Source organism: Rhinatrema bivittatum, chromosome 1, assembly GCF_901001135.1.
Source record: "Rhinatrema bivittatum chromosome 1, aRhiBiv1.1, whole genome shotgun sequence".
Lineage (NCBI taxonomy): Eukaryota > Metazoa > Chordata > Amphibia > Gymnophiona > Rhinatrematidae > Rhinatrema > Rhinatrema bivittatum.
The window spans coordinates 118,883,843-118,898,413 of NC_042615.1; the positions used below are offsets into that span (position 1 = coordinate 118,883,843).

At 43.9% G+C, this 14,571-nt stretch overlaps 1 protein-coding gene across 1 annotated transcript in view; it reads left to right on the forward strand.

Moving 5' to 3' along the window:
* Positions 1-2,430: 2,430 nt before the first annotated feature.
* The window catches only part of KLKB1 (kallikrein B1), a 132,526-nt gene continuing 120,385 nt past the window's right edge, over positions 2,431-14,571 (forward strand). Inside the window, exons 1-2 of the mRNA XM_029586946.1 lie at positions 2,431-2,494; positions 5,373-5,431. Of these exons, the coding sequence (XP_029442806.1) occupies positions 5,374-5,431 (58 nt within the window). The 5' untranslated portion in view covers positions 2,431-2,494; position 5,373. The remainder of the gene's footprint in view (positions 2,495-5,372; positions 5,432-14,571) is intronic.

The following is a 14,571-nucleotide window of genomic DNA, read 5'->3' on the forward strand; positions in this document are numbered from 1 at the left end:
TTCTCAACAGATGTGTCGGGGCACACTAGTGTGTCATGAAGTCCCAGGAGGTGGGTCGCAGAGCCAGCAGAAGACTGATCTTTCCTCATCAGTCTGGGCAGGAGTTGGCTGAATTCTTTTTTATTGGATATAACAGGAAGCTGCTCTTTCTTCCTTCTTCTCTTCCTGGCCAGTGGGAGGTTGTTCCTTCTTCCACCTAGATCAGAGTACGATATCACCAACTCCAGTTCATATGGGCCTGGCAGGACACCAACTTTATCTTCCTCTGCCTGGCCTGGCAGTGAGGCTGCTGATGCTCTCTTCACCCCATGGGGCCTGGATGTGAAAGCAGGAGCATAAGGAAGAATAGTGCGTGCTCTGTAGATCCACTGCTGCTGTCCCATCTTCCTCTCCTCATTGCTTCTTGCCCTCATCTGCTGCTGATAAAGAGGTAGAGAGACTTTGGATTGGACAAGTCTTTTCTGCTTGCTGGGAGCTAGAAAGAAGGGGAAATGTACTGGGCCGGATGGCATGAGAAGCTAGGAGTTCAAGAGTCTTTGGGCAGGAAGACATGGGGATATAGGGAGTCAGGGATGGGGGAAAGGAGGTCAGGGTTTCTGGGAAGGGGAGGCAGAGGAAGGAGGGGTAGGGGGCTGCTGGGCAGGGAAGAGAGATGGAAATGGACAGATGGAGGTGTGGGGCAGCTGAGTTGGGGGAAATGGGAGCGGGAAGTGGGGATGCTGAGCAGAAAAGGGTAGGAAAGAGGTGGTCAGAGGTATTCTGGGTAGGGAAGGGCAGAAAGAGTTGAGCAGGGGAGAGAGGGAGCACTTGGAAGAGGATGTGGGGGTGGGGTCTGTCAGGATTGGACAGGGATATGAGCATGTGAAGGGGTGATTAAGTAGTTAGGAGAAGTCATGGGTGATGGGGGCATGGAAGGGAGGGACTGGGAATAAGGGCCATACTATGTCAGTTTTGAGAATATGCATTTCTTCTCTCTTTGAACTTTGCTGAGTGTAGGAGGAAATACATTTTTATTTCTAGTCTCCAGTTTTGCACTGCATGCAGAAGGTGGTCTTGGGGTTTCCCCATTTGTAATTGTGGTCTTTCATTCTATATTTGGTGAAGCAGGTCTGTCTGTGTTCTGTGTAGATGTGACTGAGATGAGGTTCTTTACTAAAGGTTTGTATCTGCCTCTGCCTTATTTGTTATATTTTCTCAATATTATATTGCACTGGAGGTGAATTACTGCCTTTTCATGGGTAGGGCTATTGCTGTTTCATTTCTTGGAGTTAGTGCTGCTGAGGAACGGCAGGTTTGATAGACGTGTACAGAGTGAGTTTTTTACAATGCACTTAGTAGCAGAGGGAGTTCATGATGCCGTTATTAAGGTGACCCAAAATCAGAATATCTTCTTTGTATGGTGAGTTGTACAGGGCAAGGTCTTAGTTCTGCTCTGTACCCATTGTTAGGAAGCAGGGAGCATTTGTTTTTCCCGATTTAGGCAATGTCAACGAAATTGCCTAATTCAGAATGGTTCGGGAGAACCGAAAAATGATTGATTTTTTCGGAATTTCGCCCCCCCCCCCCCCCCCCACAGGGGGACCCTGAAACGAAGCCCGACACAAAAGTTTTACCCGAAGCACATCTCTAATACTTACATGTAGTCCCATGATCGTCATGTATTCAGTGAGTCACACATGTGAGCGTCATCTCTCGGGTGTGTCCTGATAGAAAAAAGGTTGCGAACCACTGGTTTAGACAATTCTGGCAACCTCGTCACTGTAGAGGGGCACTTTGAATCGGGGTGGGTTTTCGGGAGGTAGGTTGACATTAGGGGGTGGTTTTACAGACACATGGAGAGGTATTCGTTGTAAAATTCACACCACTAAAGAATTTTAGTCCTTATAAGCAATAAAAAGGAGTTGATTTGTACATACAGCTAGCAGAGAACGCAGTGTACAAATCAACTCCTCTTGTTAGACTGTACAGACTGACGCTATACAGAGGCGCTCTCTCTCTTATATATGTTGAGGACTCCTGTGCCTCATGAGGACCAATAGCAAAGTTACGCAGATAACATACGTTCGTTGCCTTTGCAAAACTTATGGTTACGAGTGTCAGTCTTGGTCCTGCCCCTTTTCTGCCTCTCTAGTCTGGACGCGAGTCCATGCCCGTATGTGCGTCCTTCCCAGCTTCTTAAAATGTGCATTCCTCGCACGCAGCCCATTTTTGCACCAGCAGCACTTTTAAAAATCTATCTCTTAGGTTTTACATAGCTACATAATCTGGTTTAAATATTGATTTGGACGGCGAAGTCCAAAACAAAGTTGACACACTGTAAGCTCCAGTCAAAAGTAAATATGAAACAGCTCCTGCTGCAAACATTGCATGTCCATACAATTCAACAATGGGAAGACTTTCTCCCCCGTTATCACAGTTAAAAACAGCACAGTTCAAACAGTCCTCTCACACAGAACCTTTGAAGCATAGACAAACACTGCAATAGGACTGTCAGGTACTGAGCATTTATTATTTTGATTCTGAATACATTTCTTCTACTTTAAAATAAATGTTGAATATTTCTAATTGTCTTCAACAACTTTCCACTATTATGCATTTCCCCAAATAACTGGCATTGCTTGAACCTGTCTTTCCCTACTTCAGATTTCATTAATTCAGTTTTCAGTTTATTTTTAAGAGGTAAGAATATGAACATTTTCATTCCATAATTAACAGCATGTGAATAACATGATTTTAATGAAATGAGCTTTTCTTATAGTCAATCAATTAGAAATTCAGAATTTATTTGGTAGCATTTAAAAAAATAATTAGATATTATAATTTGACTATTTTCATTTAAAGTTTCTGAGCAGAAAAAAGTATTTGATCATTGTCACTATTTAAAAACATTCACAATCATATAGAAGGGCAATACTTATTCATTACAACAATTTGTTGCTCGCTTTTCTACAGCAGTACTCAGAGTGATGTACAGGATTACAGAATGTTACATGCATAATAAAAATAGTGTCAAAAAGCAGAATTAATAATACATAATAAATAACGCATTGCGAGATGCATATGCAAATTCTAAAAATTAAGTCAAAAGGGAGGAGTTTGGGTGGAGTTTATGAAAATGAGGGCTGTTTATTGTTGCGTGTGATAGTGTAACGCATTTTTTAATGCCAGAAATAATTACATAATTCCTGGCATTATGCTGTGCAATATGCCTGAACCAGGATTTGCACCAAATATTGCAAATCCTGTTTTGGGCAGGAGAGGATTAAAGGAGGGGGAGAAGGAGTGGACTAGAGAGAGAGGGGGGAGAGAGAACCTCTGGGGAGGTTTTGTTGGTGATCTACGTTTTGAGGGGCAGTTTTACATGCACAGTCAGAGGTACGAACAGCACAGTACATAGTGAAGATTTGATGTGATTTGGAGTGAGGAAAGGTACACAAAGATGAGATTTGTTCAATGTACTCTTGAACCAGCTTCATAGAGGCTAAGAAGAGAGTGCATCAAACTTGATCGAGAGTACAATGTACAAATCTCATCTTTCTACCTAGCTGCAATCAAGCTAGGTAGAAAGAACATGGTACAAATGTACTCTTCTTTAAACTTCCAACCCTCCAAATCTCATAAAATCTTCACTGATGGTAACTGTGCTGTATGAATGTATGACTGCCGTGCATGTTAAACTGCCCATAAACAGCAACTCACCCCACAAACCTCACGCTGAGGTAGATCTTAAAAAAGTACATGTGCAACCGTGCACAACGTGCGCAACCGTGCGCAACCGGCGCGAACAAAAGTACGCTGGATTTTATAAGATACACGCGGAGCCGTGTGTATCTTATACAATCCGGGGTCGGCGCGCGCAAGGCTGCGCAAAATTGGCAGCCTGCGCACGCCGAGCCGCGCAGCCTGCCTCCGTTCCCTCTGAGGCCGCTTCGAAATCAGAGCAGCCTCGGAGGGAACTTTCCTTCCGCGTCCCCCCACCTTCCCCTCCCTTCCCCTATCTACCCCACCCCCAGCCCTATCTAAATCCCCCCTACCTGTTGTTGCGCAAGTTACGCCTGCTTGAAGTGCGCCCCCTCCCGGCCTGCCCCCGAACCATCGCCACGCCCCCTGACCCCCGGACATGCCCCCGGACACGCCTCCTCCCGCCCCTTTTACGAAGCCCCTTGACTTACGCGCGTCCTGAGGCTTTGCGCGCGCCAGCGGCCTATGCAAAATAGGCGCGCCGGCGCTTAGGGCTTTTAAAATCTATCCCTCAGAGTTCATCATGCCCCTTCTTACAAAGGTATAAAAAGTTGAGAAATCAGAGGGCCTCCACAGAGACTCTCTGTCTCTGTCTCTCTCTGTCTCTCTCTTTCTCCCCTCTCCCTGCTGGAAACAGGATTTGTGCTATTTATCGCAAATCCCATTTTGGGCCTAATGCCAGGAAAAAAGTGTAGTTATTTTTGGTGTTAAATCCCACGATAGCGTGCATTACGCTATCGCACACAACATTAAGCATGCCTTATTTTCATAAACTCTGCCCTTTTGATTAAATTTTTAAAATTTGCATACTCATCTCGCAATGCGTTACCGCATGTGTTATGGCATTATCGCATGCATTAGGGCCCTAACGCCCCCATTAAGGGGCAGATTTTAAAACATACACGCAGGCGTATATTTGTGCACGCAACCCAGTACACACAAATGTACACCCGATTTTATAACAATTGTGCGCAGCCGCGAGCATGTTATAAAATCCGGGGTCGGCGCGCGCAAGGTGGTGCACACTAGTGCACCTTGCACGCCCCGAGCCCTTGGGGAGACCAGCTGGCTTTCCCCGTTACCTTGGAGGGAACTTTCCTTTCCTCCTCCACTTTCTCCTCCCTTCCCCTACCTGTCCCACTCCCAGCCCGAAACCCCCCCTACCTTTATCACACAAGTTACACCTGCCAGCCGATTGCTGGCACGCGATCCCCCAGCACAGGAGTCCTCGGCCACACCTCCTGCCCCTGGACCACCTTGTCCCACCCTGGATTGCCCCGCCATACCCCCGGACCATCTGCCCCGCCCCATCCCACCCCCTGCTCGCCCATTCAAAAAAGCCCCGGGACTTACACACGTCCTGGGGCTTTATGCGCGCTGCTGGGCCTTTTGAAAACAGACCCGGCACGCGTAACCCCCCTACGCGTATAAAGCTTTTAAAATCTGCCCCTAAGACCCTAATAAAGTTTGATGAATGACCCTGACAATTAGTACATGAAATTGGCAAAGTAATAAGTAAAGTGGTTATAAAGGAAAAAATAGATATAAAGTTGAAGATTACCACTGTCTGGAATGCGTAATGTTGTTTATTGATTATAAAAATATTTTTTTCCATTTATTTATCTTGCTAGGATGATTTGGATTTATCATGCTTTTTCCTTGATTTTCTTACCTATCTCTGTGTATAGTGGTAAGTATTTTAGTTTTCCTATTACTTAAAAATTCCAGAAGGAAAATGATATGCGGACTAGAACAAATTCTGGGCCAGATTTACTAAGACTTTTCTCCCATTCTGTGTCTGTGGGGAAAAAAAAGCATAGTAGATGAGGCCCTCTGTCGGGACAAAAATAAAAGGAAATTATAGGACTGTTTGTTGGCAAAATTAAATATTCAACATAGTAATATTAGGTAGACTAAAGGCAGGCATATAAAGCACATTTTGTATCTTTAGATGGAATAGTATCCTTGCACTTATCCATATAAAATAAGCTCTGTTAGGTCATATGATAGTGCTATATTTCTGAATGTCCATTTTTTATTGCATTTTTTTAATTGAAAGGAAAGAAAAATACGTGTTTAATGCCAGCAACATTTTAGGAAAACTAAGAGGAAAAAATATATATCAAGTCCAAGTCCACATAAAAAATTGGGCTTACCACAAGATAACAATATTAGGGGGAAAAAACCAAACAAACTCTATTATCTGGATCCCAAGGCACAATATACGGGGTATATATATATATATATATATATATATAATCTGTCTCCCTTTGTACTCAAGCCCTATTACTGGTTACCAGCTATAAAAGTCTTATGTGATGGATCTGTAAAGACATCCTGGTTGGCTAGATGGGTGACAATACATTTATTAAGGAAATTTTAAAAACAAAGATGCACCCAGGCAAGTAACACAAGTCTTTAACAGAAAAAAGGTTCTCCTTCTTAATTGAGTTTCCTGAAATATGTTGGGAAACATCTGGACCGTATGTCCACACAAGACAATCTTTCTATTCTTGAAATACTGTCTGAGAACTAGCTCGCTATCCTGATCTGCTGCAAATGAAACAATCAAAGTAGCCCTAGAGGAGATATTCTCTTCTGAATCCTGTAGAAAAGCAGTTAATACTATCAGAGGAGATTAAAGGATCTATACTCCCTTTCCATCTAACCTCTCATTTAAACTCTGGAACATAATAGCATTTAGACAGGGTTATTGCCCTGTGAGGCAGTATTTGTTAATTTTTTCTAGTATATTTTTTAAACAATTCTATAAGAGACAAAAGTCTAGATTTGGGAGAATTCGCAATTCATGGATTTTTAGCTCTGAAATTGTTCTCCGTCATTAGAACACATGAACATGCCATACTGGGTCAAACCAAGGGTCCAACAAGCCCAGCATCCTGTTTCCAACAGTGGCCAATCCAGGCTATAAGTACCTGGCAAGTACCCAAAAACTAAGTGTTAGATTTTAAAAATTTGCGCGAACAAAAGTACGCTGGATTTTATAAGATACGCGCGTAGCTTATAAAATCTGGGGTCGGCATGCGCAAGGGGGTGCCCAGCGCGCACTGCCTGTTCCCTCCGAGGCCGCTTCGATTTCGGAGCGGCCTCGGAGGGAACTTTCCTTCGCCCTCCCCCCACCTTCCCCTCCCTTCCCCTACCTAACCCACCCTCCTGGCCCTATCTAACCCCCCCCCCCACCTTTGTTGGCAAAGTTACGCCTGCTGAAAGCAGGCGTAACTTTGCGCGCACCGGCCGGCAGCCGCGCTCCGTGTTCTGGTCCCGGGGGCTGGTCCGGAGGCCCCGGCCATGCCCCCGGAACACCCCCGGTCCGAAACCACGCCCGCGTTGCCGCTCCCGAAATGCCGCGTCACATGCGACACGCCCCCAAAACGCCGCGTCACGCGCAACACGCCCCCAACACGCCCCTTTTACAAAGCCCCGGGACTTACGCGCGTCCCGGGGCTCTGTGTGCGCCGGTGGCCTATGCAAAATAGACACGTGAGGGCCCTGCGCACGTAAATCCGTCCGGATTTACGCGCGCAGGGCATTTAAAATCCGCCCCTAAGTCTATCCCATGCTACTGATGCTAGTAATAGCAGTGGCTATTTTCTAAGTCAACTTGATTAATAGCAGGTAATGGACTTCTCCACCAAGAACTTATCTAAACTTTTTTAAAACCCAGTTATACTAACTGCACTAACCACATCCTCTGGCAACAAATTCCAGAGTTTAATTGCACATTGAGTGAAAAAGAACTTTCTCCAATTAGTTTTAAATGTGCTATATGCTAACTTCATGGAGTGCCTCCTAGTCCTTCTATTATCCGAAAGAGTAAATAACTGATTCATATTTACCCGTTCTAGACCTCTCATGATTTTAAACACCTCTATCATATCCCCGCTCAGCCGTCTCTTCTCCAAGCTGAACAGTCCTAACCTCTTTAGTCTTTCCTCATGGGGGAGCTGTTCCATACCCTTTATCATTTTGGTCGCTCTTCTCTGTACCTTCTCCATTGCAACGATATCACTTTTGAGATGCGACGACCAGAATTATGCACAGTATTCAAGGTGTGGTCTCACCATGGAGTGATACAGATGCATTATGACATTTTCCGTTTAAATCACCATTCCTTTCCTAATAATTCTTAATATTCTGTTTGCTTTTTAGAATGCAGCAGCACACTGAGCTGACAATTTCAATGTATTATCCACTATGACGCCTAGATCTCTTTCCTGGGTGGTAGCTCGTAATATGGAACCTAACATCGTGTAAATATAGCATGGGTTATTTTTCCCTATGTACATCACCTTGCACTTATCCACATTAAATTTCATCTGCCATTTGGATGCCCAATTTTCCAGACTCACAAGGTCCTTCTGCAATTTATCACAATCTGCTTGTGATTTAATTACTCTGAATAATTGTGTATCATCTGCAAATTTTATTACCTCGCTCGTCATATTCTTTTCCAGATCATTTATAAATATATTGAAAAGCACAATTATAAATATATTGAAAAGTACCTATCCCTGAGGCACTCCACTGCCCACCCCCCTCCACTAAGAAAATTGTCCATTTAATCCTATTCTGATTCCTTTTAACCAGTTTGTAATCCACAAAAGGACATCGCCACCTATCCCATGACTTTTTACTTTTCCTAGAAGCTTCTCATGAGGAACTTTGTCAAATGCCTTCTGAAAATCCAAATACACTACATCTACCATTTAACCTTTATCTACATGTTTATTAACCCCTTCAAAAAAGTGAAGCAGATTTGTGAGGCAAGACTTGCCTTGGGTAAAGCCATGCTGACTGTTCCATTAAACCATGCCTTTCTATATGTTCTGTGATTTTGATTTTTAGAACACTTTCCACTATTTTTCCTGGCACTGAAGTCAGGCTTACTGGTCTGTAGTTTCTCAGATTGCCCCTGGAACCCTTTTTAAATATTAGGGTTACATTAGCCACCCTCCAGTCTTCAGGTATAATGGATGATTTTAATGATGGGTTACAAATTTTTACTAACAGATCTGAAATTTCATTTTTTAGTTCCTTCAGAACCCTGGGGTGTATACCATCCGGTCCAGGTGATTTACTGCTCTTCATTTTGTCAATCAGGCCTACCACATCTTCTAGGTTTATAGTGATTTGGTTCAGTCCATCTGAATCACTACCCATGAAAACCTTCACCGGAATGGGTATCCCCCCCCAACATACTCTTCAGTAAACACCGAAGCAAAGAAATTGTTTAATCTTTCCGCGATGGCCTTATCTTCTCTAATTGCCCCTTTAACACCTCGATCATCTAACATAAGAACATAAGAAAATGCCATACTGGGTCAGACCAAGGGTCCATCAAGCCCAGCATCCTGTTTCCAACAGTGGCCAATCCAGGCCATAAGAACCTGGCCATAAGAACCTGGCAAGTCTATTCCATGTTACCATTGCTAATGGCAGTGGCTATTCTCTAAGTGAACTTAATAGCAGGTAATGGACTTCTCCTCCAAGAACTTATCCAATCCTTTTTTAAACACAGCTATACTAACTGCACTAACCACATCCTCTGGCAACAAATTCCAGAGTTTAATTGTGCGTTGAGTAAAAAATAACTTTCTCCGATTAGTTTTAAATGTGCCCCATGCTAACTTCATGGAGTGCCCCCTAGTCTTTCTACTATCCGAAAGAGTAAATAACCGATTCACATCTACCCGTTCTAGACCTCTTATAATTTTAAACACCTCTATCATATCCCCCCTCAGTCGTCTCTTCTCCAAGCTGAAAAGTCCTAACCTCTTTAGTCTTTCCTCGTAGGGGAGCTGTTTCATTCCCCTTATCATTTTGGTCGCCCTTCTCTGTACCTTCTCCATCGCAATTATATCTTTTTTGAGATGCGGTGACCAGAATTGTACACAGTATTCAAGGTGCGGTCTCACCATGGAGCGATACAGAGGCATTATGACATTTTCCATTTTATTCACCATTCCCTTTCTAATAATTCCCAACATTCTGTTTGCTTTTTTGATTGCCGCAGCACACTGTAACGGTCCAACTAACTCCCTCACAGGCTTTCTGTTTCAGATATATTTTTAAAAGTTTTTACTATGAGTTTTTGTCTCTATGGCCAACTTCTTTTCAAATTCTCTTTTAGCCTGTCTTATCAATATCTTACATTTAACTTGCCAACACTTATGCTCTATCCTATTTTCTTCTGTTGAATCCTTCTTCCAATTTTTGGATGAAGATCTTTTGGCTAAAATAGCCTCTTTCACCTCACTTTTTAACCATGCCAGTAATTGTTTTGCCTTCCTTCCGCCTTTCTTAATATGTGGAATACATCTGGACTGTGTTTCTAGGATGATATTTTTTTTAACAATGTTTACATCTCTTGCACACTTTTTACTTTTGTAACTGCTCCTTTCAGTTTTTTTCTAACTATTTTCTCATTGTATCAGTTTCCCTTTTGAAAGTTTAGTACTAGGGTTGTGGATTTGCTTACTGTCCCTCTTCCAATCAATAATTCAAATTTGATCATATTATGATCACTATTGCCAAGCGGCCCCACCACCGTTACCTCTCTCACCAAGTCCTGTGCTCCACTGAGAATTAGATCTAAAATTGCTCTCTCTCATTGGTTTCTGAACCAATTGCTCCATGAAACTTTCATTTATTCCATCCAGGAACTTTATCTCTCTAGCATGCCCTGATGTTACATTTACCCAGTCAATATTGGGGTAATTGAAATCTCCCATTGGTTAGCTTCCCTAATTTCTCTTAGCATTTCGCTGTCCATCTCACCATCTTGGCCAGTTAGACTGTAGTATATTCCTATCACTATGGTCTTCCCCAACTCACAAGGGATTTCTACCCATAAAGATTAGATTGTGCATTTAGTCTCATGCAGGATCTTTATCCTGTTGGACTCTATGCCATCCCGGACATAAAGCGCCACCCCCGCCTCCCAAATGTTCCTCTCTGTCATTGCGATATAATATGTACCCCGGCATATCCTCCTTCCACTGTGTCTCTGAGATGCCAATTAAGTTTATGTCATCATTCACTGTTATACATTCTAATTCTCCCATCTTGCTTCTTAGACTTTAGGCATTAGCATACAAATATTTCAAAGTGTGTTTTTTGTTTGTATTTTCAGTCCGCTTTATAATTAATAGGGATACATTGGAATTTTATTTAGCTCAGGTGAGTTTTTAATTACTGGCACTTGGACTACTTTTCTTATTATTGGAACCTCACTGTTGGGATGCCCTAATTCTAATGTATCATTAGTATCCTTTGAAGACACCTCCCTCCAAACCATGCTCTGCTAGGCGACTGTCAGCTTCCCCTTAGAGCAGCTTTTAAACTAGAACAATCTCCTTTTTAAAGGTTAGCACCAGCAGTCTGGTTCCACCCCATTTCTAATTTATTATGCAACATTAGACAATCCTTCAAATTAGCTACAGTTGAGGTCTGCAATACTATAAACCTATTTTCAACAGATGTTAAATTCACTGCCATCATACAAATCTTATTATCAGTTTAGCACTAGTTCCAACTGTAGAGGCAATTGTTGATTGTTACAGTTGTGGATCCTTGGGCCGGATGGGACAGTGGATGGTACACTATGGAAGACCACAGCAAGAGTCCCAGCCGGGAGGCAGCATGGAAGAGACTTCACCACTGGAAGGCCGAGGTCCCCCCAGGAGGAGCCCGTGGGGACCCGGACCTCTTGGACTTAGGTGGGATCCTATGCGACCAAGGATCCGAGCAGCGGCTGAAGGGATGGACGAAGGCTGGGCCCAGGTAGCTGAAGAGTCTTCACCCTCGGAAGCCCGCAACTCCCCCGGGAGGAGCCTGTGAGAGCCCAAGCCGCTGGAACTTAGGAGAATCCTCTGGGCCAGCAAGTACCGGATACCTGAGGTGAGGAAGAAGCCAAAATCGGAGTCCAGGAGCGAAGCCGGGTCAGAAGCCAGAAGTCCGAGATCCAAACCAAAGCCAAGGACGAAAGCAGAAGACAGAGTCGTGGATGGAGCCGGGTTGGAAGCCAGAGGTCAGAAGTCAATACCACACCAGGAACAGAAGCTGGTGACGAAGTCAGGACGGAGCCGGGTCGGAAGCCAGAAGTCAGACATTGATACCAAAACCAAAAGGGCGGAAGCTGAAGACAAGTCAGGAAGCAAGCCGGGTCAGAATCCAGGGGTCAGAAGCAATCCAAGGACTGTAGCAGCAACTAAGAGTCAGATAAGCTGAAGAACGTTGCAAGGCGAAGGCTTGATGGAGCTGCAGGGTTTAAATACCCTGCAGCGTGTGACGTCACCCGGAGGCCGTCCTCGAATTTCCCGCACTAGCCCCTTTAAGGGTCGAGCCCCCACCTAGGAGTCGGGGCCCAGCACGTCGGGTTGGCGTCGTCTCCCTGCTCGAGGGAGAGCTGTGGCAGGCAGAAGATTGGGCCTATGCGGCCGGGGAACACTCTGTGTGGGCCGGGCCGGCTCCGAGGTAGGAGGAGAGACCGGGGCATGGCCCGGTTCTGTAACATTGATTCAGTGCAAGTAACCTCATTCCAGATATCTTTTAAGTTAACCCCATTAGGTTCTGGAGAAAAATCAAAGAATGAAGTGACTCCTAAAGCTGGTGATAGCACAACTGCTGCTGGAATGGAGACATCAGAACATAAGAACATAAGAAATTGCCATGCTGGGTCACACCAAGGGTCCATCAAGCCCAGCATCCTGTTTCCAACAGAGACCAAACCAGGCCACAAGAACCTGGCAATTACCCAAACACTAAGAAGATCCCATGCTACTGATGCAATTAATAGCAGTGGCTATTCCCTAAGTAAAATTGATTAATAGTCATTAATGGACTTCTCCTCCAAGAACTTATCCAAACCTTTTATGAACCCAGCTACACTAACTGCACTAACCACATCCTCTGGCAACAAATTCCAGAGCTTTATTGTGCGTTGAGTGAAAAAGAATTTTCTCCGATTAGTCTTAAATGTGCTACTTGCTAACTTCATGGAATGCCCCCTAGTCCTTCTATTATTCGAAAGTGAAAATAACCGAGTCACATCTACTTGTTCAAGACCTCTCATGATCTTAAAGACCTCTATCATATCCCCCCTCAGCCGTCTCTTCTCCAAGCTTAACAGCCCTAATCTCTTCAGCCTATCCTCATAGGGAAGCTGTTCCATCCCCTTTATCATTTTGGTTGCCCTTCTCTGTACCTTCTCCATCGCAACTATATCTTTTTTGAGATGCAGCGACCAGAATTGTACACAGTATTCAAGGTGTGGTCTCACCATGGAGCGATATAGAGACATAGAGCGATATAGAGATATAGAGACAGCAGCCCCTATTTCCAAGTTACCAGATGAGACAACCTCTGGGATAGACACACCATCCTCCCTTGCTGCTGGGATTGTGGGTGATTCCAAGTTAGGTGGAATACTCTCATTGTCTAAACCAGATCCTCCAGCGGGATTAACCTCTACTCCCCCCGATATAGATCTCATAGGTTGGGAAGAGGTAAGAACTTCCTTAATTTATTTTACTTTACCTCTATTAGATTGCAACAATAGAGGACCAGACTTAAGTGTTAATTTATCTTATAGCTGATATACTTAAAGTAGACATGACTTATCACAACCACTAAATAATATTTAATATGAAACTATGTTACAGTATTTGATGGCACCTGTTTAGTTAATATAACTCAACACATTTAAGTTTGAAATTTTGTGCCTTATTGTGAACCGTTGTGACGGCAACTAGCTTAACGTCGGTATAGAAAAGATTTTAAATAAGTAAATAAATAAAATAAATAATCCCATGAGGAAGGGTTGTAAAGGGAGAAGGGGGAAGTAGGAGCTCTGGAACTTAAAGTGGTGTGTCCAGACAGTTTTCCCAATTCAGAAGTAGAAGGTGTATTTAAACAAAAGAAATGACTATTTAGGGGGCCACTCGCTGGAGTAGAGACGGCAACAGGAGTCCCAGTCTTCCCCTTCCTCTTCTTTCCCATACCAAAAAATGGGGAAGAAAAATGATATAAGGGGTGGGCGACTTCGGCATGTTGCTAGTGCTGGCAGATGTAGGGCTTCGGCAGGACTCAATCCAGATCATCTGATGCAGTGCCTGAGTGGAAGCTGGTGAAGGTAGGCCCGCTGAATGCTGCTAGCCGCTGAGAGAAGCAGGGCTCTAGCTAGACTCAATACAGGTCATCTGATACAGTGCCTGAGTGGAAGCCGGGAGCCAGGTGAAGGCAGGCCCACTGAACCCTGCCAGCCACTGGCAGATATAGGGCTCTAGCAGGACCCAACCTGAATTGTCTAATGCAGCGCCTAAGTGGAAGCCAGGAACCAGGCAAAAGCAGACCCACTGAATGCTGCTAGCCACTGGCAGATGTATGTCTCCAGCAGGACCTAACCTGGATCGTCCGATGCAGCACCTGATTGGAAGCCGGGAACCAGGTGAAGGCAGGCCTGCTGAATGCCACTAGCCACTGGGAGATGTAGGGCTCCAGCAGGACTCAACCTGTGTAATCCAATGTAGCACCTGAGTGGAAGCTATAAACCAGGTGAAGGCAGGACCCAATATGGCTGAATGTTTTTAGCCATCATATAATGTGAAAATTCAGTACATAGTTTTCTATAACTTCTATATATTGCTGTATATATTCATACCATATAATTTAATATAACATATTTGATATAAATTGCCAAATGCTTCATATTTATACTAAGAAATACAATAACATAATATGAAAGGATAGGATGATTGAGAGGCGGTACAGTGGTTCTGACCAATAGGTTGAATAAAAGACTGTACATAC